This window comes from Amblyomma americanum, chromosome 6 (assembly GCF_052857255.1).
Source record: "Amblyomma americanum isolate KBUSLIRL-KWMA chromosome 6, ASM5285725v1, whole genome shotgun sequence".
In the NCBI taxonomy this organism is placed as follows: Eukaryota; Metazoa; Arthropoda; class Arachnida; order Ixodida; family Ixodidae; genus Amblyomma; species Amblyomma americanum.
This window is the reverse complement of record NC_135502.1, coordinates 111,249,462-111,274,694: the sequence shown is the minus strand read 5'-3', so window position 1 is coordinate 111,274,694 and position 25,233 is coordinate 111,249,462. Positions and strand designations below refer to the sequence as shown.

The following is a 25,233-nucleotide window of genomic DNA, read 5'->3' as shown; positions in this document are numbered from 1 at the left end:
ACCATTGAAATTTTGCTTGCAGATGCTTACTGCCCCAGCTTGTGAAAGAAGCCGTCTTGTAGAGGCTGGTGATAGTGGTGTAATGAATCTGCTTAACAATCGTGTGCAAAGGGACTTGTAGCTTTTTCAGTGACGTGTGCCGCATTTAGAAGCGATTGCTTTGTTTCAGGTGAATTTTGCATCCTTCATGTCGTAAATAATGTGGTTCTTTTAATGCCATATAGTGAACGCTGCAAATAATATTTCAAAAAACAGTGAGAGGGGTAGCATGTCAGTCACCATTGTCGTGCAGACTTATTTTGCCACCAGTAAAAACAGCAATTTTCTTTCACATTTTGAAGTGTTACGTGCACCTTCAAAATAGAAATTAAAACTTCCATGGTCATCCAAATGTTTACTTGATAAATCACGGGAATTTGATGGTGCTATTTGCATCAATTATGACACATTTTACGAAATTTTACACATCCCTGCAAAATAAACCACCATTATTTTGCGTTCAGAAGTTAACAAATTATCTTAATTAAGACATGGATATACTATTTAGGCAGAAAAACATTTAATTTTGATGGAAACAACAAGTGGAATGAATGGATTAAGAAAATCCTTTGAAAGGATAAGAAATTTTGCTTCCCTGGATGATGCCGAACTACTACAGTATAAAAACCATCGACCACAGGTTGATTAGAGCCCTTCAAGGTGATTCCAAGGTGCAACAACGGCAACCAGGAGCCAGATGCAGGAAGAAACTACCCTTCTAGCTTCATGGCTTGAAACAGCTCCATCTGTGAACACGCAGCTAAACCATCACTTTGAGCATCAAACTTTAGCCGGAAGGTCAGAAATAAAAGCATTTATTAAAAAAGCACAGCTCTGATGGGGCTGTCAGATAAAATATACACACACAGCATGTACAGTATTTATGTGCAGGTGGGCTCCCGGCGTATTCTTTCTTCACAGTGTCTTGCACTCTACAGTGGTGTCTGCATTTGTGGTCACCCAGGGGTGACTCAGTACCTCATCAAGGGAAATTCAATAGGACAAATTGTCGGGCTAGTTGGTAATGATCCATTCTTGTTGACAGCGCGTTTAGAGCACAGGGACAGAAGAAACACAGAGGACGACGTCACAGGCGCTGAGAACATTCTCGCTCTGCAAGTCGCTGCAGCAATAATGGGTACTAAATGGCAGGGATCGGTGAGTGACGAGGAAAAAGAGCCCGCTGAACTAGAAATGAACTTGAATAGGACAAATTGTCGGGCTAGTTGGTAATGATCCATTCTTGTTGACAGCGCGTTTAGAGCACAGGGACAGAAGAAACACAGAGGACGACGTCACAGGCGCTGACGTGACGTGACGTCGTCCTCTGTGACATCGTCCTCTGTGTTTCTTCTGTCCCTGTGCTCTAAACGCGCTGTCAACAAGAAGGGAAATTCGGTCGGCAGGCCGTGTCTTCAACAACTGTTGAAAAAAAGAAAAAGGAAGACTATGCTGAGCGCAGGCACTCGCACGTGATCAAATGAATAAGACCTGTTTCATTCATGGGAAGTGCTTGCGGATCATGGAATCCCCAGAATAATTTAGAGTCCACATTTTTTTTCAAATGTGGTGCCCTCTAGGAAGCATACCAAAATTTGTCCGCTACACAACTGGTGGGAAACAAATGCATGTGGCCACTGCAGTTCCCACTACTGGCACAATCCGCTTCAGCAAGGCACCAACTGCTCATGTGATGCAGCAGGTGTGCACATTTAGCTGTTGACTGCTTTTGCGGCTAACACGAATTGCACATGCGTGGCGTAAGCTGGCAATTTGTTTTCAGCCAGTGGGTTGCAGGCATCTCTAAGAGACTTGGACATTCCGAGTTCATAATTGCATCATATCCTTCGAAGTCCCGTTTCTCCAGCATAGCAAAGCATTTTATCAGTATATCGAGTGGAACTATTTTAAAACAGCAAACCGAAACCAATACTATATGGCCAAAGACTGCACTCTCCTCGACTCCATGACGACGTCACAAACATTCCTGAAAAAAAATTGTGCACAGGTTAAATGGCTGAAACAGTGATTGAACGGTACCCCATGCACAAAATGCCTCAGATGATCTGACACAAAGTGCGAAAATTTTGTGCAGCGAGTATAAGTCAATGTGTTGGCAATGTCTGCGACATCCCAAATATAGTGTTGCCCGTGGAAATCACACGAAATGACACATTGCTGCTAAACTTTGTGGAAATGACCCATGTGACGAGGGGAACCTACAGCAATTGTTTTATGTGAATATAGGAACCTTGAGAAGCCCTCGGAGTTGCTCTTTGAGAGGTCCAGTCGGTGCTTGTGCAAGTGACCACCACAATCTTCTTCCAATTCCAGCTTTCAATGCTGTCCAAGAACAAGTCAAGTAACAAAATTTTTTTTGCGTGTATGTGGCTCTAGTGGTCATTAATATTTCGTCCCCAATAACCCACGGCTGCGGAGTCCAACAAAACGTGTATACATGGCTCACTCTTGACATCCCAGGTTCAACTTAGAGGCCTGCGCACGAGGTACAAGAATACGCATCACAGGATGGCAAGAAAGGGCTGCACTTATGGTTCCAAAAATGAAGAGAAGGCCTGGTGTTGCACTGCACGCATCTGAGTGCAGCGCAATGCTATTTTTCTCCTGCAGTACTTTTCCTCATTCAATGTCTTCAAATGCAAAGCTTTGTGCTGTCACAACTTGCAGCTTGCCATAAAAGCCAATAAAATTGCCATCGCCCAGATGAATGAGCCAGGAACATGTAGTCCAAAAAACAAAAAACAAAAACTTCCTTCTGGATTTCTGATGCTACTGTGCGAATTTTAAACGTTTAAAGGAGACTAAACTGAGACATTAGGCGTACGGAAAAAGGCGATCTCACACACACACAGCCACCCACATTTGCGCGCACGCGGACAATTAGAAAGCACATGGGTATTAAATTACCAGACAGAAGAAATGCAAAAGGGCATAGTTCCATCAGTTAAAGCTGAGGCGGCCGTGACTGGCAAACTTTTCTAGCTTGTTTTGTGAGCAAGCACCATGACAATTTCTAAGTTTTGCTTACCTGTAGTGCTATATGCAAAAAATACGCTTCTATTTTTGTCACTTGCCAGTTGTACAACAGCCTTCATCGTCGATGTCACTGGTCTCAGATTCTCTACAATGCGCATATAAGCCGTCTGCCGAGCCACTTTCAAGCTGCCTGTTTACAAATGCAAGATGGCGATTTTTTCATTGTCTCTCATTTACTATGTTAACAGTTGAAAAAAGAAACGGGTATGTTTGGCTCCCATGATGCTGGCAGCATGGGTAAACAAGCATGAATTTACAGACAAACTTTAAAACAAGCGCGATTTTAGGTAGGCAAGCTATAAGCGAACGTCCCCAATGCCGCAACATTAGATAAACTGAGGCACCCCTTCTAGGTTGTAGAAATCTGCAAAAGACACCAAATTCTGGTTGAGGGTATTCTTTGAAAGGATACATAACACAACAGCATACGTGGGTATTCTCTGTAACATGTGGTATTCCCTTATGACTGTGACTGCTACACAATAACTGAATTTCGTCACATCATGCTTCGGTTTCAACAGTGGAATGATGGCTGCGATGTCAAAGGTCAGTACAGGTCACATGAGGCATAAAAGCACTGATATAATATCTGCTCCATCTTTCTTTGCGATTCCCGCTCTGGAGACAGGCTGGCTTTAACGTTGCAATGAATTAAAATGAGAGAGTGGAAATTATATCGCAGTTTTTTCATGCCTCAGGTGATCAATATTGAACTCCTTCATGACAGCCATAGTTCGGCTGTTAAAACTGAAACCAAAACAAAATAAGAAAAGAAACTCAACTGTAAATTATTTTGCGGTTGTTGCCGAATGCACTGGGATGATCCATGCATACCGATGTCTTATGTGTTCTTAAAAAGAAGAAGATAGGCAACCAAAAATTTTATGTCTACACTCCTTACGCACATTAACCTTCCAACTCCTTACCGACACAGCAGAGTCGATTTGGTCACTGCATTAGCCCATAAACTTCAAGTGTCCAAGTGCAGCATGTCTCCAGCATGTCACCAGGACGTACTTCCCAGCTAGGTATCGTTATGTGCCAGTTCAGTTTCCCCAAGCACATAGCGCTGCCATCACGGGAGTGCACTAGATGTCCCCTGTGCAAGTCATCACTTGGCTCAGAGGCAACCGTGCTCACCTTTCCAATGATGTCGCGGGCATCAGCGCTGACGTATGGTGGAAACTGGACCCTTGCGTTACGAATGCGCTGGTACGTCTCCTGCGTGGTCTCCGATTCGAAAGGCGGCTTGCCGACCAGGAACTCGTAGATGAGTATGCCCAGGGCCCAGTGGTCAACCTTCTCATTGTACACAGTGCCCTCGATCATCTCTGGTGGCAGGTAGTCCAGTGTGCCGCACATGGTCGCTCGCCTGCAGACCGGGTTGCAAGAACCACAATTAAAGGCCTATGAACCGCAATTAAATGCATGACAGGATGCTAAAGCAGTCTCTTTGCTTCTGCTGCCAGAGGATAAGTCTTACTGGCCGATTGGCCAGACCACACAAACAGAAGGGCATTCGGAACAGAACAAGAAAAGAGGATGGCATTGCAATTCTGTGGCAATGACAGAAGGCTATTTGCGAAATGTAGATAGAAAAACAAGGGGGTTCTGCACTGTTACTTCCTATGCTCAATATTAACGAAAATGGCGGAAAAACATGTCGACCATCTGAAATGAGGGCAAGCACTGAAATACAAAACTTTGACATGAGCACACCATGTATATTTCCCTGCGGGAAACTTCTGTGTAGACAATGCGGTTTACAACATTTTAAAACATTAGGAACAGTCAACTGAATTTCCTCTTCAATTCTGGGTTAAGCAGTGCACCTTCAGAACTATTTGAAACCTTGGAGACCTAATGAATAAATCTTGCACCGTGGAAAAATGCTACCAACATGGCCCGAAGCTATGGTTCAATACAACAGCCGATAATGATCAAGACACTATGCTGCCTTACACAATGGCCAACACAAAAATACTTTGAGGACACTTGCGCTCACCTTACGACTATGACTTGATAGCATTAAAATGTCCCTATGATTGCTTCACAGACATCGACACATTTGGTGCTATAACAAACTGCTTTATTACACATCATTGTCCATATTAACTGGTAATACTAATTCGTGACCCTAATTACCAATTTCGCTTGACCACCTGTTTTCAGCAAAACTACTTTTCTGTGTCACTACCCTCTTTACCAGGTCAGGATGATACAGTCACACTGACACAGACACCGGGGTTTTTGTCGAACGGGGCCTTTGAACCTTGAGAGTTAAAAGCTGGCCATAGGAATAGATGCCACCTGTAGCTACTGGTGGCATCAATGATTGATAATAGCCAGCAAACAAAAAAAAAAATGCTGAAGAAATATATGGCTAAAGCCTCCAATTTCTTGTAGCAGAAAGATTAAAATTCCAAGAATGAAAAATAAGGAATCTGCAACATGCTGCGGGAAGCCTCCCGCATGTTAATGAACGTGACCTTTCACGCGGCAGACATTTCCTCTGCTTCGTTTCTTCGTGCTCTGCACTCCCCAGTTCTTTGCCCATCAGTCCTTTTTCCCTTTCTTACCCCTCGCGGCTTCTTTCAATGACTTCTCTTTATCAACAACCTGCACCACGTTCTTTCCACATTTGCAGCAACTCTCTTGACAATGTGTGCTGGGTGCTTCACCTCAATGACTCCTGTCGACAAGTTTGCTTTTCCTCACACCTCTCAAATTTGGTGAGAGCTTCTGTGGTTATGAGCAGAGTTGTGCAACTGTTTTCCCCAAACCACTGTTAATGCTGCTTGTGGAGCGCCAATCACATGATCCTGCAGACGTCGAACAAGTCCAAAATTCTAGGACATCAATTTTAATTTTGAGGCAACTGTGAAGTATTGTAAGGTACTGTTATGGAAATGTTGACAAAATGGTCCATTCTTTTCATGCATAGTAAAATTATCTTTTAAGATTGTCCATCGCTTGCATAGTGTAGTTCAGACTGCCACAGAAAACAAATGGGGATCTTTTTTGACGATAGCGAAAACGTCAATATGTAGCAAAAAATACAAGCCTGTAGAGGGGAGATCTAATGATATACGGCCAGCAGCGCTTCCAGGGAGGATTGGCAGCTGATAGAAGAGCCAACACCGCTGTTTGTTTGGCTGATGCGACTGCCGGCTACGCTTTTCTTGGTGGCTCTGACAGCTTGTGCTTGGCTGTTCGGTCGTGTCTTGCGATGGGATATCACAACTATACGGCATGTTTCAAACTGCTTGTGAGCGCGGAGCGGCGAAGCCAGCGAGAATAACCGCGTGCGCACAAGTTTGCCCATAGACGACAATCGTTGTGTCGGCAAACTTGTGCGCACGTGGCTATTCTCCCTGGCTGCTCAGCTCCGCGCCGTGATAAGGCGCCGACAAGCGGTTTGGTCGACGCTCGTGCGGTACTGTTAAAGAATTGTGTGGTGTGGTAATTGATTCGCGGTTGCTTTCCCGGACGAAGTTGCGAAAGCAAACTTATGGAATCCGGAACTACCGAACAATTCGCTGGGCCGCAAGTGATGACGCTGTTTTAGCGTCTTACTCAGCTTCGTGCATGCACCTTCATGCCATCCTGCAAGGGGGTGGGGGAGGGAGGGGGGGTGCGCGTGGCCTTTCATTTAGAGTGAACTTTTTTCGGGGGCCGACCAGCGTAGGGTGCAGGTCCGGGTGGTGACATATACGCAGCAACATACACTATACCTATATTGCGAGTTATGACCTTTGTGGAGTTTTTTAAGTCGCGCTTGCGAAATCAATGCCTAATTTGCGCACCCCCTTCTTAGAGCCCTAATTTCTGAATAAAAAGTGCGCAAATTATGCACTTAAATACGGTATTGATTATTACAGTGGAATCCTACTATATGAAAAAACTGAGTTCACGAACTTCCCATCGAAAAATGCACTAGTACAGAATTTCTCGGTATGCGTTCCATTTCAATGTGACACAAATGACTTCACAGCTGCAGTCCTGGCTCTTCACATGCACAGATTGCCAGCACGTGGCACAGTCGCTGCTGGCAAGTGGTCGCAATATACGCCATGCGAAAATTCAATTTAGCATAGAGTTTCCTGTGCTACAACTGCGCATGAGAGATTTACTGGAGGCGACGACGGCAGTGAGACATTTTTTTCTCCAATACCCTAATAGCCAGCACCTTGTTACTACCCGAACATAATTTTGAAAAGCAACTCAGGTGGGTCTTCACAAACATTTTAAGTTGGAAGCCACATCACATTCCTTCGAGTGCTCTCGAAGGCCACCACAAACCATTTTTGAAACTACACAGTGGAATACTTTTAAAACAGCGGAAACAGCAAATCGAAATTGAAACACAGCCCGTGGCCAGAGACGAGAAAAGAAAAGCACTCATACGCGTGCTGAATAACTGCAGTTGTGACTGGAAATGACGAGTGTTTTGATAAAATGCTTAAGACGACCTAGTACAAGCCTCAGAATTTTGTTAAATAAGAGAGGAGCACGTATGAATGTGCTGAAAATGTTTGAGACGTCGAAAAAGCAGTGTTTCCCACAGATAACAACTGAACCGAGGCTATGGAGATGACAAACTTTAAAAATCGATTTGCCACGAAATGAAATGCCGCATGGCTGCCAAGCTTAACGGAAGTAATCAGGAACAAGAGAAAAACCTACAGTACAAGCTTCATTAGAATAGGGTAACCTTCGAAAACCCACTAAACCCAACTGTTTCAACACGTAGCGTCTGAACTACGGTTCGAAGCTGCTACATGTCTAGGTATGGCCACACGTGTTGCATGAACAAGGCGACTACTCCGAGGTTAGCAAGGCAGGTTGTCAAAGGGGTGGACAAAAAACGTCTCTTAGGCCCGTTTGTGAGATGACAAGCAACTTGAACTTAAGGCTTAAGGAGGTTTAACGTCCCAAAACGACTAAGGCTATAAGGGACGCCATAGTGAAGGGCTCCAGGAATTTCGATCACCTGGGGTTCTTTAACGTTCACTAACATCGCACAGTACATGGGCCTCTAGAATTTCGCCTAAATCGAAATTCGACCGCTGTGGCCAGGATCGAACCCGCGGCTTTCTGGTCAGCAGCCGAGTGCCATAACCACTGAGCCACCACGGCGGCCAGCAACTTGAACTGTAGTTTGCCTTCTAACAACTTTCGTGAGTTTAAGTTGTAGCTATAAATACTCATTTCAGAGTGAATAAATGCGTTCAGATAACCAGAATTGACTATCAATTCACAGGGCACGATCATAAAAAGTTATGGCTTTGTAATTTACCTAATGAGAGTTCCTGTAATAAGGCCAACAAGTAAGCTTTATGCAGAATAAACATGAATTATGCAGCTGTTGGCACCTGAAAAGGCCAAAAGAAGAGAAAACATGTATGATGTAGAAACAGCCTCCCATGTCGCAAATATTTACATGCACTGCATGCAAAGTTTTCGTCGAGTGGTCGAGACGCCTTGGGCTGCCGTGCCAAGGATTTCAGGTTTGATGCCTGCACTTGGGCAGATATCCACTTTTTCCTTTTCTGGGCTACTCTTTGTATCAAAGCGAAAGAAACACCTTATAGTAAATGGTTTACTAAAGCCTCCAGCAGCATTGGCCTGCAACAATGGTTGAATTTATTAAAGACCTGCAAAAACAATAAGTGATTGCTCATTTATGGTTTTTCTAGCAGAACCACTGATAAAGCTTTTCCTTAGACCCCTTAGAGCAAATGTAGCTGCCAATGAAATGACTATCATCTGCTTATTTTACTGCCCCGAATGCGTGCCCGAGACGAAGAAGGCGGATTCGCAAACATTCAGCGGTGCAAACATTTTAAAATATAATGTTTGCAGAAATATCTTTTTTTCTTACCAGTGCTTAGAGAATAAACAGACATAGTTCTTCAGCATGACATGTATATCAGTGAAGTCAATGAAGTTTAAGCCAGGCTGCTGTAAAACCTTACCAGGTTTAAAATCTTAATTACTCACCATAACAACAGCGGCCACTATCTGGATGTGGTGCCACATTACAGCACCATGAATAATTGTGACTTCACAGCAGAGCATTAAGAGTCAAATTTGAGCTCTGCATGAACTAGTAATCTATTAATTTTTGAATTTTATCAACACCTCTGTGGTCATTTTCACCTGGTTCTACCCAAGGCGAGTGTGACGTCAACTCTGGTGAGCCCCGCTATCCAGGTTACCCAAGCGATGCTGCCAATAATTCCGAATAATTCCGAATAATTATGATGTCTAGTTTTTTTCTAGAAGAGAGACACTGACATAGGAAACAAGTGTGTTGTCGCACTGGTGCAGCCCTGCAAACAGAGTGAAATCTTTAGGCTCACAAACTGCAGTCCGCTCCCAGAGCTGGTCATATCATTGCAAGTTTTCCGGCCCTCAATGAGTCAACCTTGCTGTATAGTGGGCTCCAATGCCTTCCCACTTGCCGACTAGCCTGGTTAACGGCTGCTCGCATGGAGTGAAGGGTTGCAATACCATGCATAACACTGAATGGCTGGAAGCCCATCTTTGCATTAATATGGCACAGCTGCACTTCAGGCTGTGCAGGGTGTCGGTGAGTGCTGTCCCAACAGAATCAAGTTCCTTGGCGGGCTTGGTCACAGAGGTGGTTAGCACGAGTTGCATCGTTGACTGGCTACTAGCTGACTGTTCATCCTCACTTGGCTTGAAGTTTACGATTTAGTACAATGTCCATAGACCTGGCACCATCAGGCATACCATTAAGGCTATACAGACCATCTGACTATAACCGAGTTGACCTTTGGGCGACCTCATACACTTTTATGTCCTTTGTATAGCAGCTGATTCACTGGACCAGCATTATCACGCATGCCAGCTGCACCAAATTTATGTCATTGCATGTTGAACATGGAGTGCATTAGGCCGCGTAGCAAATGATTACAGCCCAGCAACCTGCACTGTTAAACTACTACTGTTAAACTACAGCCTGTGTTGTAACAAAACATGGCAAACTGCTGCAGTTCAACAGAGCTGTACAGTCTGTAAATTAGCTACAGTTCATGCAGCAGAGAGGCCTCCATGTCACCAACTGACCAGTGCAACTGTCATGCCACAGCAAAAGATGTGAAAGGCCCCTGAGCAGCAACTCACCTTTACCCTTCAATTTAGCATCGAATCCCAATATCTTCAGGGCCACTATGGCATATATCTGCCGGAGAGACTGTGCTAAATGGATGTTGTTGCCTACCAAGCACTGCACATGTACAGCACCAAGAATGTGCATGCACATACCACATTTTTCTATTTTCGAGTGTGTAAGTCGTGCTTTTTTTCTGAATTTTCCATCCGTGAGTCATATACCTTGAAAAATCATGCACTGCCACACGCCATCTTTTGGCATGACCAGCAACTAACATGAAGAGGAAACCAGTGCCTCTCAGCCCACTACACCTCTGCCCTCGACATCTAGACATAGACACGATGGCCTCCAGTGACGGCACCAAGCGCAAGCTCAGTGCCTTGCTGGACATTGTTTCAGAGTCTGGCGTCCTAACCCTTTCGGCATCAAATTGCTCACTCATTCACTCACTGTTCTTTCTTACTGAATGTGATGGCACCTTGCGGTGGCCCACGGGTTAGGGCGTTCAGCTACCGAGCCTTAGTACCTGTGTTTGAACCCAACTGCGGTGGCCACGTTTCGATGGAGGCGAAACACAAATGGTGCCCCGTGTGCTGTGCGATGTCAGAGGGCACACTAAAGATTCCCAGCTGGCCCGAAATTATTCTGAAGTACTCCCCTGCAGCACCCATTTCTCTTCTTTCACTCCAACCTTCCTTCCCTCATGGCGCAACTGAGGTGTCCAACATGAAGCAGGACAGTTACTGCACCATTTCCTTTTCACGCCGCCTGAGAGGAGAAAGAGTTACGAAGCAAAATTCAAGTTCTCTGCCATTGAATGTGTGCTGGAGAATGGGATCAGGGAAGCAGGGAGACTGTTTGACGAGAGCAATATTACCCAGGACTGGCGTAATTCAAACCTTGCAGGTGCAAACCTGCAAGAGCACCCCCAGCTGACAAAGCTAAAAAAAAAAGAAAAAGCACTCCATAGGAAGAAAGCACCCTGGCCAGTGCTCGAAGATCGTCTGCACATGGCAGCTGCCGCAAGAGTAGGTATCTTCATCACACTTTCCGACGAAGGGATCCTCAGTATGTTTATAGCACTCGCAGAATGAGCAGGTGTGTATTATACACTAGTGAGACTTGATGAATATGGGTTATTATGGTGCAAGGGCATCTATGGCAAAAAGCGCCATGGCACAGGGTATTTTCGATTACTCAATGTGGGGTCAAAGACCCATTTTTTCAAGCATTTCACCACTTACTAACCGAGCACCAGGCCAAGGGAAAGCTTGTATCCAATGCAGCACCGGTGGGTATAGGGCGGCACGGGAGATCTAACCTCGCACCTCCCAGATGTGAGCAGGATGCTCAACCACTCAGCCACTGCTGTGGTGCTAGTGAGACTTGTGTGAGGCTTTTTGAGAAAAACTGCCATTTGCAGGAGGCACAACTTATGCACAGTGCAACTTGCAGACTGAAAAATACGGCAAGCCCGGTAGCGGTTGCCCCTCTTTCAGGTCTAATTTTGTTGTAGCATCTTTCAGGCAGAGATGTTGTGAATGCTCACATCACAGGCTCACACAATGTTCTCTTAGCAGAGCTCACAGCCTCGGCTGGCATCTGTGCATGCACCAAGAAGGGAAGCCATTACATGCAAGGGTAATTCTAGAACTCTTGCCGCTCTCCTAACACAGCACACACAGGAGGATACTCCATGACAAAATGACTGTCATTCGTCACAATCAAATCAGCTAAGATTTAATCCCCCAAAAACAAAAGCCATGCTTTTTTGAGCTTGAAATAAAGGATTCACTACAGAGTGCCCAATTAAAGGCGGCAGATAGGACATCAAAGTTGTTGAGCAGCACACCATTCTTGGAGTTATGTTCTCTTATTTAATCTGGGATTTACTTGCCGAGGAATATACCGTAAAAACCGAACTATAAGTCGGACCGGAATATAGGTCGACCCCCTAACTAACCAATTCTAAAAATGAAAAAGATCTTTTTCAATGGGAAAAGTACCGAAAGACATCCTTACTTTGAAACGAATGCGACTCGAGAGGTTGCACAATGGTGACAGTATTTAATTTCATTTAAATGCTGCTTGTATGTACACTTGGCAAATGTTTTAACAATATCGCGCACCAATCGGCCCGCGTGTTTGTTTCTGGCACAGGCAAGTACGGCGCCGTAGAGCAAAGCCCTCCTCTTCATGAATCGCCGCAACCAGGATGGCGAGCCTTTGAATTGCGCCCTCGTGAGTCTAGAGGCATGCGCGATCTCTGCCGCTTTCACGCGGATGCATTCCGCAGTCACGGGCAGCGATCTTGCTTGCAGCGCAACGTTTCCTTCCTATTCTCGATACACTACGGTCTGCCCACGAAATGATGTTTTCTTCTGGTTGCTGCAAGTTGTAATACGCAGCCTCTGCCTCCGCCAGTACTGAATGCTCTTTTCGGATACTCCAAATTCGCGCTGTGCCGCCAGGTTCCCGTGAGCTTCCTCGTACTTATCGTGTTTTTCTTGAAGGCGACGGTAAATTGCCGTTGGCTACCGCTTTGCATCTACTGAAACGCAAAATGGCGACACTGCTGCTGATGGCGATGGTGATGGAGGCTGTTGACTTCAGCCACCCATTGTAGCAAGACTTCCGTATTTTTTACGCCAATGACCGGTATGTAAGACCGACTTTTCACCATGGTTTTTTGAAAAAAAGTTCGACCTATATTCCGGTTTTTACGGTATACCCGAAGCTCTTTCGTAACTGGAGCAATATCGCTAACCCCGCACTCTTCTTCCACAAAATAAACAAATATATCCCACATTGTTTGCCTAGAAGTTATTACAGTCTTGTGTGGCTGACCATTAATTTAAACAAAATTCTAGTTTTAGAGAAAAAGGCTAATCATCACATATTGAAACGAAAGCTCCACTTTCCAGCCAGGCTCCACATGCCTGATGTCATACCATGTGACTGGCCACAGCTGAAGCCGAGCTTCGCCCGCGCCGAGCCTCCACCGTACCACATGACATTAATACTTGATTAGCCGTATATAGCGAGCGCCTCGCCGCGCTCGCTTCAGTCGGAGCTGTTGGGGGCTTGACTTTGCGGAGGGATGGAGGCCTGTCTTTTGCTCGTCTCATTAGGTAGAACCAAATTAAACCCGAGCCATTTTCCGATGGGTAAACCCCGATCAAGATCTAGCTATGTTCGTAGGTAGGTGCCAAGAGCATAAAATAATAAATAAATTATAAAGTGAACATTGCCACGACTAGGATTCGAACACATGGCGCCACGAACAGATCAGCTTCGCTGACCAGTGCATGATAGCATTATGCTATCATCGCAGCCTATCACGCCTCCTGTTAAACTGCACCACACTCGCACGCTGTGCATCACACATCCTCGTCTTCATCAACTTCCATCTGCGGCGCGAACAGATCAGATCAGCTTAACCTCGATCAGAGATTTACCCGGTTCTAATTTTGTTGCCAGACGTGCCAACGACCCAGCAAAGGAAAACCATGAGCCAGTCAGGCGAAACACATGCTTTCGCATTTTAGCTGCGTTAAAACCCTGAAATTTTTTTGTTTTGCTGCTGATCTCCTACCGTACTTTCTTCAACTGTATAAAATTCTTCAAATAAATCATATTTATGACAACAGAATTTTGCACCCAATCATTCATCTGCTTTAAACAAGCCTTACGGTTTTATGGGGTTTAACAGCCCGAAGAGACTCTGGCTGCGAGCTACCGTAGTGGAGGGTAGTACACGAGCATGTAGCATTACGCCTCTATTGAAATGTGACTGCTGCTGTCAGGATCGAATCCGTGTCTCTTTGGTCAGTAGCCGAGCGCCATAACCACTGTGCCATGCCAAATTTTCACATTTGTACCAGCAAAGAATGCGTAGGAACCTTCCGAGACAATGTTGCTCTTGATGGAAATGCAATGCATGATATTGTCATGTAGTGGTGAAGGCAGCCCAGGCAGTGAGGAAGACAGTAAAAGAAAGCTTCCAAAAGAAACTGTTATTGGGCTGACCTGTGCCCACAATGAACCGAATGACTCGGCGGTGGCGAAAGCAGCAAATATGCTCAGTGGTCGTTGGTGTGCCCGCAGCTCTTGGTCGTGCTGTATTTAAATCTGATAGCGCATTCGGAGATATGACGCGCAAAGTTACCACGACAGTTTGGAACAACGCAGAATTGGCTCTGCCTGGATGCGATCAATCCAGATGAATCTGGTCACGTCTTGCATCACTAAGTGATAAAGCCATGTGCTGCCAGATTTGAAGAACAAACAAATAACGAGTAAAAAGATTAGTGGCAATATAGGCATGCGTGGCTGTCAGCAAAGTAGAGTATCACCATACACCCTGAACCCAGCTTTAAAAACCTATTCCATAATCAGCCTCATTTATTTTCCATCTTGTAATTAAGATGTTCAACTGGGTTATCATAATACACTGAAATTTAGAGACATCACTTGCGTAGCTTACTGATGAAGCATGGCGTGAAAGTAGATTAATGTGTTTTAACTTTTACGTGCCAAAAAACTGCCATTTGCTATGACATAGTAGAGCAAAAGGCCCCAGATTGATTTCAAATACTGGGATTTCTTTAGAGAGCACCACAACTCACTACAAAGGTGGTTTTGCACTTTGCATCTGTTGAAATGGAGCAGCAATGGTTGGAGATGAACCAAGAGCTTGTGTGCTCAGAAGCCAAATGCTATGGCCACTGCGCTGCTGTGCCAGGTGCACAACAGGAGAAGCAATGATTCACACAAAACAAGGCTGGAATAGAGTCTCCTTCACCGTTACCGACCCTCTAGGTACAAAGAAAAGAGACTGCAAGTAGAAAAAAAAAATTGGTTGATACACTTACTTAGAAGAGGGCGCGTGTACGGACCAGCCAAAGTCTGCAATCTTGACATCGCCAATGATTCCCAGGAGCAGGTTTTCGGGCTTGATGTCCCGGTGGATGACATTTTGGCTGTGGCAGACCTTGAGAGCGTTGCACAGTTGGTAGATGTACTGCACAAGAGGAACGGGCCCCTAAGAACCTCAAGAGCAAGGCAACCTTGCGCTGTTTTGCACAGCACCCGCCAAGTATGTCGTGGTGGCTTTTACCTCATACTGCACAGCATGGACTAGTCTATCAGGGTCATGATGAGTACCTAAAAAAGTCCCTACACACTACAGTGTAAGAAAAACAATGCACAAAGAGCTGTCTAAACCATGCTCCCTGTTAACATTTAGCAAAAGCACTGTTTGCAAAGTTGCTGCCAAAACACTGGAAGAGAAACAGGCAGCATGTGCACATTATTCAAGTGATTCTTTTCCACAGAAAGTGGCCACAAAGCCAAGGTATGCCTGTGCTCATCAGACAGGTGCCTGGTGGCAGTGCAGTTGAAACCAAGAATCTCCCACAGATGAGGCAGGGTGTTGCATGTGCTTGCATGAGGAGGCAAATACGCAACGCACCCTGCCTATTTTCATTTCTGGCTGGCCTTTGCCCTGGTCCTACATTTTGTATTCACTCCCTGATCTCACGCCCTTCCTACTTTTGACATCCGTCAGTATTGAAGTTGGGGCTCATTTGCCCTCGTAGTTATGACTGTTGTCCACAACAATAAGGCTATGGAAACTAATTATGGCGCACAGTTCACAAGCTCAGATAATATACACAAGCTATGCAACAGGAGACTATAAAGGGCTCAAGAACAATTCGAACCACAGTCGCCTCCAATGTAAATCAAAATCTCTGCGTATAGCCGTTTCCACGTCAAGCCTCAACCACCGTCGGAAAGCTAATTTCTATTTAAATTTTTAGAACTGATAACACTCTGTGGCGATGCAAGCCAGTGCAAGTGGTTGACACAAAGCAGAGCCTCGTTCGTTGTGGGTGCAGCATACAGCTCCAAACAGAGAGGGCACCATACAAACGACCAAGCTAGGCTGAGCTCTGGCAAGCCCGAAACCGTCGAATCTGAAACAAGAGGCAAATTAAACAACAGACAGCGAACAACAATACTGAGCCTGTATGGAAGTATGTATTCCAAGTAAACCAGTTCAGTGTAACAGCACTTTGTCTCATTGGGATCACCTAGAAGACATCACAGTGGTGCAGAAACAGGCAGGGTGCTTACTGTTGCAGCTCTCTGGTCGGTGAATCTCTTTGCTTTGGTGAGGTGGCGGTACAGCTCCCCCTGGGGCGCATACTCCAGGATGAGGTAGACACGTGTCTCATCGTGGAACCAGTTGTACAAGCACAGGATGTTTGGGTGCCTGCATCAGGGACGCCATTTTCCACCAGTTGTTTACCTCTGTAGCTAGCATACAGTTGCAGCTAGGGAACCTGGGTGTGGCCATTCCAAGCGCTAAATTCAGTTTGGGAGTAGAAATGAACCAATTTTACAGAAAAACTCCAATTTGCAGCAACATGCAGCAGGTTTAATACAATGGTGCAGTTTGGTGCGAACAGCATGGCATTCCCATGACTGGCCTAATGAGTAATACTAATGAGGAAATTTCAGATACCTTTCAAAAACAAAGCACCACACTTACCAAATAAATTAAAAGGCCAAACGCGTTCATCGAAAAATAGCAAATGCCCAAGGGCATACAATACAAGAATCTTTGTGCACTCAAAGCACAAGTGCACTCTCAACACGAATACTCCTGTATGGAGTAAAAAAGAAGTAAGCTGTCCTCTAGCATGCTCCCTTTTTACTCCTTTCTGTTTAGAGTGTGGTGACCATACCACTAAGCAATGCACTCGCAAAAGAACTCATGACACCAAATTCAAACGCTTCTTTGAACACAAAAGCAGCAAGCATGTATGCCCCCGTGTGTGTGGGAGTCAATGCCAAAATAGCTCAGGAAACAAGTGTGGCGTGACGTCAGAAGGAAGACTCCGGCTTCACGGGGTTTAATGTCGCAAAAAGACTCCGGCAACGGGGGATGTTGTGATGAAGGGCTCCAGTATTTTTAACCACTTGGCGTCCTTTAACATGCACTGACATCGCACAATACACAGGCCTCTAGCATTTCGCCTCCATTGAAAGGTGACTGCCATGGCCGGGATCGAACGTGTGCATTTCATGTCAGCAGCCGAGCACCATAACCACTGAGCCACTACGGCGGCTTCTGAAGGAAGACTCAGAACTGAACCTCACTCAAGAATGCCGTTAGGAATAAGCTAGTGACATACTATTGTTCACCTTGCTTTACTTTGACAGCTTTCACAAACCTTGAATGCGTTACACATACTTCTAGAACAGCAATGTTCTGTAGCCCCGAGCTACCGTTCTAAAAAAATGATTTATTCTCAACAGCAGTGAAAGGAAATAAAAATTGGCGGTGGTTTAATTCTGGTTAAACCTGGAGTGACGCGATACCTACAGCTGGCCGAGTGGAACTTGGTCATGTGACCAACCCTGTGACAAACCATGTGATCAGCCATGTGATGAACCATGTGGTCAGCCACGGCGCCACTCCGCCGACACCTGCTCTGCACCACCTGACCAACCACGTGACAGTGTGGCGGTGCCGCCACGCTGAAGGCTCGAAATGCTACCGTAATGTAGCTATCGCTACAAAACTCTGTAGCAACAAACCCACTAAACACCAGCAAGATCTAATGCTTCAATACCTATTCATGTTTCTCCATTCTGTGAAATATGATCGGTCCTGACTCCCGCCATTCCAAGCTGTTGATGCCTGTGTCGGCTGTCTTGCTTGTGTTCAGTTTCAGTTATTGTTCTGAATGCAGCAAGCGGTGCAACAACCTTCATGCATCAAGTGCCATGCAGTGCAATATGAAACAGCAGCCTCACCTGAGGTGAGACTGAATCTCGATCTCCCTCCGCAGCTGGTGCTCCACGTTGTTCTTCTGCAGCTGTGACTTAAACATCACCTGCGTGGACATTTTTCGCAGTTCTTTCACGGGGACTCTTTGTGGGCTTTGTGTGTTTTCAGAGCAAGTCATAACAAAGAGGTTGCGGTCTCTGCCAGCTACCAGCAGCTCTTGCTTTGCATTGCATTGGTGGTGAATACTCTAATGTAGTGAGACCTGAACACCCATTCTTCTGCTAGCTAAAGGAGCTACCCGGTAGGCCAGAGTCGTAACAAACGCGCATGCCAGAGAGGGTGGTCTTGAGAACCTGCTACTTGTCATGCGATGTAGGTGGAGCCTGGAAAAGGCGTGCTTATGCGAGTGGAGTGGGAGCACAAGAGTACACAGCTATCACTGCCCCTTCTTTGTTGTCTGGGAGTTGGCCATTGCCTTTGAGCACACAATGGAATGAACTGAACGAACTAAGTAGCAAGTAAGATAACTTCACCTCTGGCTGTAAATTTGGTCCGTCGTGACATGAACCGTTGAGGCCGTCTGGCATTTTGGATGGTGCAGGGCAAGTGGCAACTACTACACCAGCTTGTAATTACATAAGAATGAAATAGACACATGTGCCAGCAGTTTGTCCTGGCTAGATAAGGAGTAGCACCGTAGTAGCCACTTCAGAGACTTAAATGAGTTGTAACAAACCAACAGGAATGCCGCAATAGGTACGTTCAGTTGCCAAGCCAAAGCTGGCCTACAGCTACATCACAGACCCTACAAGCAGCAATCAACAATGTGGAGAGGTCATGTAAATGGTAGAACAGGGACTACTGTAACCTCAGAAAAGTACAAGCTACAGCTCTTGCAAATGGATAGCAAACAGGAAAGTGAAGCTTAAATTTAACTTAATAAAGACAGCTGTTGCCCAAACTCTTTAGGTGCCACTGGGCACTTCTACTACAGATGAAGCCTTCCATAAATTATCTATGTGGACTAAAAAAAAAAGCAAACTGTTTGTGTACATGCCTGCGACACAGCAGCACACAGCTGTGTACAAAGCGTCCCGGTGGTCGCAACATCACAAGCTGCTTCAGGTAAGGTAGGACCACAGACGCTGCCAACTTTCGACCTGCAAGCAGGCGAAGCTCCGAGAACCACCATACTTGCTCTAGTGAATTTAAAATTTGTGATCAGTAGCTTACACTCTCATGGCATATGTTAGCGTCAGGCTGGGGCAGATGCAGCTTCTTTTCTACTAGGAGATTGTCCTAGTCATGCAGCATTATCGTCCTTTCAAGACAGTGCACCAATGCACTCATGGCTTACACAGCCAGCTGAAAATGCTCATTCCTTTCTTACAGTGTTCACCGTTGTAGTTAGCACATGCTCTGTACTGTGCCTTACAGGTTGTAGTTAGCACATGCTCTATACTGTGCCCTACAGCCTAGCACCTGGGATATATTTGCTTTGCAGTTAAACGTAGCCAGGAAGTATGCCAAAAATAAAGCGAGAAAAAAAATTTTTTTAAATTGGTTTTGAGAGAAGCAAAGGGCGCACTGACTTTTCAGTGGGCATCAAAACCATGCCAAGAGGGAAGGTATGAAAGATGGAGTAAAATAAGAGAGAGAGATGGTGTAGAGGAGAAGTCCAAATAAATTTCGACCACATGGCGATCTAATGTGCACAGACTTTCCAAAGCAAACGAACACCTTTTCCTTTTCACCTACATTAAAACGGGAATGGCTGCTGGGTCTGGATTGAATCCAGGATCAAGTGAGGGGCAATGGAAGTGTTATGCTGCAGGACTTTTCTCTGCATGCAATGTCAGCATGGGAATAGCAGACATCATCCTAGCCACTGAAAATTGTTTACTGTAGTCCCCATGGCACCACTGAATATATCACTTCTTTCACTTTTGAAACCTCATCTTCAAAGCTGCCGAAAGTGTTATAGGCACTTTTTAATCGTTACCTTCAATTTCCATGTGGCTTGGTTTTCAAACCAATTTCAGATGTCTGTCAAGCATACACTTCCATCATACCATGAAACTTCGACCAAAATAAAAAACAAAGCACCATAGAAATTTGTTAGCTCTAAATACCAGGGATTAATTTGCAAAAAAATTGCGCATTGCTCAGCACTGTTCAATGTGCCACTTGGCAAACAGCACACATATGTGTTTCATTACATTAGTTTGTGCACAGCTGTGACCATGCATAAATTGAAGTTATAAAAAGTGCCGCTTGCTTTCAGTCATTACAATCTCTCAAACTGACACAAGATTGAGAAATCAATTATTTTTTTCAAACCTGCACATAGCATCAAAAAAAAATATGTGCAGTCGCAGCACAGTCTTTATGTAGAAAAAGCCGCAGTTTCGCTATCTATGAACATTTCTGTACTGAATGTCAGAACCTGTGAGGCTGTGATCATATAATCAGAACTGCCTTTAACTCTGAATGCTTCCATGTGACCAAAGATAGTTCCTTAGCAGAGATAAGAAAGGCTGCTATCACCTACCAGTTAGCAGAGCAAAATGCATTTCAAGACATCTGCCCATGGAGAAGATATGATAAATTACCTATGGAGCTACGGGTAATGCTGCTGTAAGTACAATACAACTTATACATGTTTGAAGTTTGCACGTTGAGGAATGCATAACCCCCTATCAGACTTTTTTTTACGAAATTGGTGCCGAAATGATCATTTAGTACTCATGCAGCAATCTGTTTGCAAACATATAAATCCTTTGGACAAGCTCTGCTTGTCTTAAACCATTTGTTGGTTTGCAGACAGATTGCAGTATGGGTGCTTAATGATAATTTTGGAAAAAAGCATGTCTTCTAGGGGGTTAAAAGCTCAGGTCTTGAACTACTTGATGCACCAGTTGTATGTAAATAGGATTTAGTGAAGGTAACGTCCAGGCAAATTCGGTGGAGGCAATTTTGATCACGTCTAGCAATACTGCGTGGCATGCGGAAGTCACAAGTGGGGTCAGTATGAAGAAGGGGTCTATATTGATGCTGCGGATCACACCACACAGAGTGTTGCATCTGCAAGATTTTGTAGTTAGAAGCCTCGCGCCATCACTGCGAGAAAATGGTATAGGTAGGAGCAAGGTGGTGTCGCCATGCGCCGACCTCTCTGCACCATCAGCGTGATCGTTGCTTGCAAGGCCCACAGTGAGCGGATAACCACTGCAACACAACACGGTGGCCAAGCTCACAGACCTCCGAGTGGAATCTGTTTAAGTCATCGCTGATTGGCTCTTGAAGGCTTACTGATGACCTTATATAGATTGTAATCAAGCCCGGGAGTCACTGAAAATAACCCACGCTGCTGGCGGTTGTTGGAGAATGTAAGTAAATGCTACTCTCAGAGCAGCCAGCTCGGTAGTAGTAGTCGGGGTGCGTGACTGAGTAACGCCGAAATTGTGGTGCGCGTTGACAGAACCCAGCCGCCAATCGCTGATGAGACGGATGAGACAGAGCCATCAGTCACATCAGACAGTACACACTGTAGCATCGATAAATGTGTTCAAGAGCAAAATATTTATGTGCAGGACCGGGGGTGTTTGTTTTTATTTTGATGCCAGGCACTGTTGTCTCATTTGCCATGCTGTGTACCTTCAAGGTGAGGAGGAGGTCGTGTCCAGCATGCAAGATAGGCATCAATTTCATCACTCACGATGAAGTGGCTTATCTGTTTGTTAAATAGGTTCTTGATGTCTTCCATGGTTCATCTTTTTTACCAAGCATGAGACCATGCATGCATGTGAGGACAGGCAGGCGCAGACTCAACATTGTGAATGAAGAAGAAATTCACCAAAGCGAGTACCTGTCCCACTTCTTTTCCATTACTGCCCGTATGCCTTTTGTAACGCTCTTCCATGGGTCATTATCAAACCTCGCAGCTTGTCATCTCCACAACATTGAACATAAAATTTTTATTGAAAGTCTGAAGACAGGTGGCACTTAGCAGCTGTTGAGTGCAGGCCAGAGGGTGCAATATTTTATGCCCAATGCCCTTGCACAACATCAAAATGAAAAAAAAAAAAGATAGTTGATTTGCGTAGTTAGGCCAGATGCAATCGAGGTGTGCCAGTAGTTGTTTTCACTTTGGTTTCAGTGTTTAGATCGAGTGTTCACGGATAGCAGTTGGACGGAGTTAATGTTCATATATGTGGAACTGGTCATTGCGGTACCAGACACCTAGGCTTGTATACAACACCTCGTAGACAACATACATGATGGGAAATACCTGTAACATGGTACATAAAAATCAGCAAGCATCCTGCAGTCATGGGTGTGCCATCCACTGCAGTCAGACACAAGGAGTCCTTACTTCTTGAAAACAGTGCCATATGCCTTAAAGGAACCATGAAATGATATTTACTGAGGTTACGAAAAGTGCACAAGCGATCGGTATTCCATCACTCATCACCACACCAAAAAAATATTTAAGCTAGCGAGCTTAATACTAAAGATATCAGATTAAAAATCATGCCCCCTTTCAACCCATACATGGCGGCCTGCCAAAACAAAAAAAGAAAACAGGTCTGCACTGCACCTTGCTACACCCCATCCCACCTACAGCACATCGACACACCCAACAGGAAGGCTCGCCCAGATTCCCCACCATTTCACGTGGATAGGGGCAGCTAAGAATGGGTGCCAAAGTGTTGCCCTAATCAATTCTGAGCACTAATATTTAAGAATTATTTGTAAATTATAGGGTCCACCGAGAGCTTTTAAACTTGACAGGAATATTCACAAAAACCACCTATATAGCTTTGTTGCTTTAGAATATGCCTATGGCAATCATTGCAGGGCCCATTTAAATGAGACCAGTAAATGATAAATAAGAGCAATGGAAGAAGACACAGCAAGGTAACTAGAAAAAGCCATCATTGAACTGGAGGGTTGACTGCGCCAGAAACGTGCAAGTTTTCATATGTTCTTGTGCCACCATTGCTGTACCAAACTGACAGCTTCTATTTGCGCTTCAGTTCTCTTTTCATATTGTGTTCTTGTGTCCATATTCGTCATATGTCCTGAAGTGGTGCAAAAACTTACTATGAACCCTGCAACCCACCTTAAGAGCCACAATGAATTTTGTTTTCTTTTCTCGGGCGAGGTACACGTTGCCAAACTTGCCCTTCCCCAGTGGCCGGCCAATCTCAAAGTCCTTGAGGCAAGACTCCTTGACAGACCTGCAAGTAAAGAAAAAGAACACACAGGGCTGAAAGTACTACTCCAGTAATGCCACATTCTGAGCATTACACCAACCAAGAAACACATGCCACTACCCTGGAATTTCAATGACAGCACTACACTGCACTGCTCCAATTAAAGATCAACCATCACATGTGCAGATGCAAACACAAGCAAACAAAGCACACTATTTTGTTTGTGAATGATGCCTGTCCTAGCAGAAATGAAGAACTATACTGTCTTCACGAGAAACTACAGGTTCGACCACTATTAGCATGCACATGCCAAGCCTCCGAATTTCTATTAGGGCATGCGCAAACAGGGGTACAAGACTACTGTATCCGTTTACTTCTGTTTACACTTGTGCTTATTGGATAGTTATACATTTTTTGCTCCACGAAGAAATAGCGCATTGCTTGCACGTTATAATATATGTAGTTTGGTCAAGCATCAGCAGGAATGACTTCCTGACAAGTTGGTGACACATTCTGAATTGACAGCGTGAATGATGAGACAAACAGAAGGAAAAAGACCGCAAGACAAGCCATGTTCGGATTTATAAAGAGGTGGGGGCAATGGGAACGGATGGCCCTTCCCACAAATACAGAAATTTTACAGACGAAAATTATGCTGGACCTCACTGTTTTGACAAAGAAAGTCGAGACTGATTGATGGGTCACTCCAAGAGACCATAAATACCCCCCCCCCCCCCCCATTCAGAGAAAAGCGCTGCCTTGCAGTTTTGTTTGTTTTTCATCATTTGCACTACTATTTCAGTGATGACAAGCATGTCCAAGTAGCCAGAGCCTGCACAGCCACCTTCCTTAACACTCTGCCACTGCACTGAACACTGGTGCACGCACAATCTGGCGCAGAAACACTGCGCACAAAAAATGTGACAGAGAAGGCCTAAATATTAAAGGGACACTGGGGAGAACTCTATCATTTTTTTTTTGTTAGCAAAATCTGATACTTCGGCATTTCATGGCTTTGTTGCCGCTTGTCAGGGCGCGAAAGGTGCATTTATTTCAAATAAATTTGGATTCGAAGTTGAGAAAGTTTTTCCCGCCGCTCTGATTCAAACTCGAGAACTCTTATGACGACACGGAGAACTCTTATGACGTCACAGAACGGAGTGACGTCATACGTGACGTAAGCGCAGACTCCGTGATTTCTGACGGCTAGCGGTGCGGTGCGCAACCTTTCTTTGCCACCCTCAGAGATTCGTGGCTTCCATGAAGTAAGGAAAATTCCTCCAAGGTGGCGCCTCTTGTCCTAGGAAGTCATCACGCTTGTACTTGCGAGATTGGCCTGTGGCGGCGACACCTGTATTTTGGTTCTTGCTATTTTCTACATTACAAGAGCTTTGTTTTCAGTAAGAGTGGCATTTTTGTGATCATAAGCTGCTATTCTATTGATACAAGCCAACTTCAATTTCTCCTCAGTGTCCCTTTAACATGACAGGCGAACAAGCTCAGGGACCACTGCGGTTTATTGATAACTTGGCATAGCTGTGGTGTCATGCAACTGCAAACACAATTTTCTTTGTGCCTGTTATATATCATTGTAACGTAGTTCACGGCAGTGATTGTGAAAAAACGTTCCATTTGGGTATGGTCAGACGACCAAGAAAAAGCAATACCGCGACAAGTCCTGTGAACGATACTCACATGACGATGTTTCCGACAACCGTAAAGAATATCAAATTGACCTTGGCAAATCCTCGACAGCCGCAGCAACAAACTTCAAAGTCTCACAACACACGCAGGTGTCACGGCGACTGTGTTCAGCTCTGTTCAGTGCCACAACCTCTAAGGTTTTCACAGAACGCTGACTGCTGCCCGCAACTACCGCAACTGTCGCGCCGCGGAAATTAAATTCGCGGACATGCGGACGGGTGGCGCAGTGCATGAGGGCGCCGCTTGGGTACGCGTTCATCAGCGGAGTCTTG

At 45.1% G+C, this 25,233-nt stretch overlaps 1 protein-coding gene across 1 annotated transcript; it reads right to left on the bottom strand.

Annotated features, from left to right (window-relative positions):
* Positions 1–838: 838 nt before the first annotated feature.
* On the bottom strand, positions 839–25,141 carry LOC144094913 (aurora kinase A-B-like). Its single transcript, XM_077628776.1, has 8 exons — positions 24,953–25,141; positions 23,164–23,281; positions 18,065–18,144; positions 16,376–16,514; positions 15,112–15,260; positions 4,237–4,468; positions 1,437–1,461; positions 839–1,034 (listed from the first exon to the last, which is right to left on the bottom strand). Coding segments are annotated over exons 1-8 (825 nt in total). The 5' UTR covers positions 24,955–25,141; the 3' UTR covers positions 839–954.
* Between the last annotated feature and the right edge of the window lie 92 nt (positions 25,142–25,233).

Excerpts from the sequence above, each read along its gene's own strand:
- LOC144094913 (XM_077628776.1), bottom strand. Across the intron at positions 16,515-18,064 it reads GAGATTCAGTCTCACCTCAG|GCACCCAAACATCCTGTGCT; the intron begins GTGAGGCTGCTG and ends TCCCTGATGCAG. Across the intron at positions 4,469-15,111 it reads GTACACGCGCCCTCTTCTAA|GCGAGCGACCATGTGCGGCA; the intron begins GTAAGTGTATCA and ends CCCGGTCTGCAG.